The 3,872-nt window shown below is 47.0% G+C and overlaps 1 protein-coding gene across 1 annotated transcript; it reads right to left on the reverse strand.

Annotated features, from left to right (window-relative positions):
• Positions 1 to 2,537: 2,537 nt before the first annotated feature.
• On the reverse strand, positions 2,538 to 3,356 carry LOC311231696 (zinc finger CCHC domain-containing protein 12-like; the record flags this gene model as incomplete). The annotated part of the gene is made up of 1 exon (XM_084318324.1): positions 2,538 to 3,356. The coding sequence occupies one exon, from the start codon at positions 3,354 to 3,356 to the stop codon at positions 2,538 to 2,540; it is 819 nt and encodes a 272-aa protein (XP_084174450.1).
• Between the last annotated feature and the right edge of the window lie 516 nt (positions 3,357 to 3,872).

Consider the following 3,872-nt stretch of genomic DNA (forward strand, 5'->3'; position numbering starts at 1 on the left):
TAGCCCATACTCTTTCAGCTTGCTCAGGACTCGCATGAGTCTCGCCTCGTGTTCCTCTAGCGTTGAAGAGAAAACTATCAGATCGTCCAGGAAGACGAGGGTTTGCTTCAAGTTCAGCTCTCCCACGCACCGCTCCATAAGCCTCTGGAACGTGCCTGTATGAGTCCTTTACTGTTTGGAGGTTCAGTTTCCTGTAGTCTATGCATAGCCTTACATCGCCGTTCTTCTTCCTGACGACTACAATTGGCGACGAGAAGGGTGATTCAGACTCTCGAATGACTCCAGTGTCGAGGAGCTGTTGAATGTGGGAGCGCACAGCTTCTATATCTTGAGGGTGTATAGGTCTCGCCCGTTGTTTGAATGGTGTCTTGTCATTGAGCTTTATGTGATGCTTTATCTTGTCAGTGCATCCGAAGTCGAGATTGTGGTGTGCGAAAACTTCTTGCATGGAGTTCAGCCGTTCCGTTATCTTCTCTTTCCACTCTTGAGGTACTGGAGAGTCTCCAAAGTCAAACTTGAGCTTTGATGTTTGGTTAGGGTCTGTCGATAGTTCTGCGTCAAGTGTCTTGAGCGGCCGGACACTCATGACTGCATGTATCTCGGCTATCACAACCTTCGGGGACAGGGTGATATCATGGTCGGACTCGTTCTTAAGGAGGACTGGTATACAATGTGGCAGTTTTCGTGGTAGCTCTGCTAAGCCATCTGATACCAGGATTCCCCCTGGCAAGGCCGTTGACCTTGGGGACTCTATCATCACCCATCTTCCTGCGTTGGTTGCTCTGCAACTCACTAATCCCTCGAGGACTTTGGTCTGACCTGGAGCGATAGTTTCAGGGTCTTTGCTATGTAGTTTCACTTCGCCCAGGCTGGAATCCGCAGACTGTTTATGTCTGGCTTCAAGGGTTCTCAAGACTACCCGGTAGCCGTATGGCCGGGATTGGTAGTTCTGAGATGTGGTATCTGCGCACTGCTGGTACAGGCTATCTAGGGCGTTTGTGCCTACCAGCGCTGTCGACAGAGAAGCGCTCATATCAGGCACAATCAGCGCTAGGGTGGCGATGGCGATGTCTACTCCGAACATGCTCCTTGGAAACGTGATTGTAGTTTCGACGTAGCCGAGGTAGGGAATCTCCTGACCGTTGGCTCCTTCCACTTCAAGCAGGTCGTATAAGGAGTGGATGGGTAGGTGGGACATGTTCTCTTGATAGAAGGAATTCGGGATCGTTGTTACTTGGGAGCCTGTATCGAGTAAGCAGCTGCATTCTTTACCTTCCAGGATTACTTGTGCACAGTGTTGGGAAAGTTCACTTTCTACATGAACTAGTTCAGTTCACAGTTCAAAATTTTTAAAATGAACTAGTTCAGTTCATAGTTCATAATTCAAAATGTTGAACTAAAGTTCATGGTTTCAAAAATGAACTAATTTAGTTCTTTTTAGTTATTTTTTTTATTTATTTTTTATTATAGATTTTTCACGTACAGTTACTTACATTACAAAAACACACATTAGGACAAGGGGGGGGGGGGTCCTCCAGTTCATCTCTATGCCATCATCCACACCATAAGCAAGCAAAAACAAAACAAAAAGAAAAACAAGCAAAAAGGAAAGCAGACCAAGACAGGCACTTGCACTTGCCTCGAGCGCATTCACATGTAGACATACATATATTTATTTTTTCCTATCCTAGGTCTGTCCATACAATGGGGCACTGGGCCTTTAGAAGGATCCGATACATTTCAGCAGGAAAATAGTCTAATAGTGGGGCCCACACCTCCTGAAAGGAAGCGTCGTTGACTCTATGCATTGCACAGTGTCTTTCATGGGGTAGGAGCACACCGAAGATCTCTCTATACCACATTTGTAAAAATGGAGGCTTATCCTTAATTCAGTTTATCAGAATGCATTTCCGGGCTGAAAGTAGAAGTTTATCAAATAGTTTGAATTGTAAACTCTTTTAAATGCATACGCCGACGTGACGTCTAGAGGTAGAGTCTGACTCCGACTGAGAGAGTGCTGCTGCTGCTGCAGCTCTCGGCTTCTGCGCGCAGATTCCTGTTCCACTGCTTGTTGTGAGGAGGAGTCTGATGACGTAGCAGGGGGTGACAGGCTGGTTGCCAGATCGGGTGGTTTTACGCATAATTTTTAAGCCTGTTTACAGTGTTTTAACTGAGTTTTCGGCTGAAATGCATTATGAAATATGGCACATCTTTGAACGCCGTTATAATAGAGTGCTGAGAATGAACGCACTTTTGAACTCCGTTACACAGGGCTGAGAATGAACGCGTTCTCTATTACGTTCATTTAGCGGATATACAGTACGTTCAGTTCAAGTTCGCCCAAAATACGAACGCGTTCATGAACGATCGTTCATTGAACGTGTTCAGGTACATCACTGCTTGTGCAGTGCATTTAGCTCCAACCAGTCCTTTAGGTATGGCTGCCACTTTGGCATAAGTGGCCGAGGCGCGCCACTGCCGTCTGGGACATCTCTCTCGTACCCCAGTTCCTGCCCGTCCCTCTGCAGCAACTGTCTTTAGTTTAAATTCATGTCCCAGGCCTGCTGTTTTTCGGCTAGTAACTTATTTTTCAAGACCACCAGAGAGGGGTTCGGTTTGCTCTCGCAGTGGGGTCTCATGTGTCCATCTTCTCCACATCTGAAACAATACCAGGGTCTGGGTCGATGGCTTGTGTCGGTCTTTCGGTTTTGAGTCTCTGACTTTTGGGACTTGGGAGTACCTCGGTTAGTCGTCGGTTTAACTGATGCCGGGGCTTCTTGCTTGGAAGCTGGCCTCGCTTGTCTGTTCGGGTTGTCCATCATTCCCATGAGCTTTGTCTGTAGGTCTGCAACTAGGTCCTCTAACCGGTGGAATTTGGAGCTGGTGTCCGGAATCGACTTTGGAGCGCATTCCTCTTCCCTTTGGGTCCAGCTGCCCTGGGCGTTACTCGATACCCTTGGCTTCGAAACGTTCAGGCTCTGTCTCATGCGGCATTCTTTGGAAGAGCGCTGGTCTTCTGCGGTGCGGACTAACAGGAGGAATTCTGTAAAGGTAGGTGGGTTGTTCTTTCTCTGTGCTAGCTGCAGCTCGGTTATCAGGCCGGTGTCCCAGCAGCCTCTGATGAATTGTCTTAGCAGGTGATGATCGAGGGCGGTGGCCGCTATGCCCCCTCTCCTATAGGTGTTAGTCAGCATCACCTGTAGTCGCGGAAGGTAAGCTGATGGTTTCTCTCCAACGTGTTGCACTGTACTCAGGTACTTTGCAAAAAGGTCATCTCCATCTTCAATGGTTCCGAAGGCAGAGTCGAGGCTCTCCAGGTACCTTCCTGGAGGACATTCAGGTTCCAGGGCCCTCATTCATCAACGTGTCTTACGCACAGATTTGTGCTTACCCTGTGCGTACGATCATTTCTAAGCAAAGAGTGGGATTCATCAATTTCAACTTGAACTTGACTTTGTGCTTATGTCTACGCACAGCTCTGAGCACACTTAGCTGACGCCCAGTGGTAGAATATCGTTACTACGCACAAGCGCTCCTCAGTACATGCATTCGTTCCAACGCGGAAATAAAGACACTGGCGCGTGTTCTGTATGACCCCCGTAATTCATTATAGTTCATTGTAAAATAGCAACAGTAGTGTAATTATGGTCAAAAGAAAACCCTATAAATAGCATTTGGAATAATAGATCTTTCTCTCAGAATGAATGCAGCATGGTTTATATAGCGTTATCGCCGTTATCGGAATATACGGGGTGTACTGACTGACTGCGCTCCGCGTAGCTCAACTGATTGATTGATTGATTGAAAAGTTTATTAACAGATTGCAGAATGGGTACAGTACAGTACAGCTCAATACATACAATTGTTAAGAG

This window comes from Notolepis coatsorum (assembly GCF_963971535.1).
Source record: "Notolepis coatsorum genome assembly, chromosome: 7".
NCBI lineage: Eukaryota > Metazoa > Chordata > Actinopteri > Aulopiformes > Paralepididae > Notolepis > Notolepis coatsorum.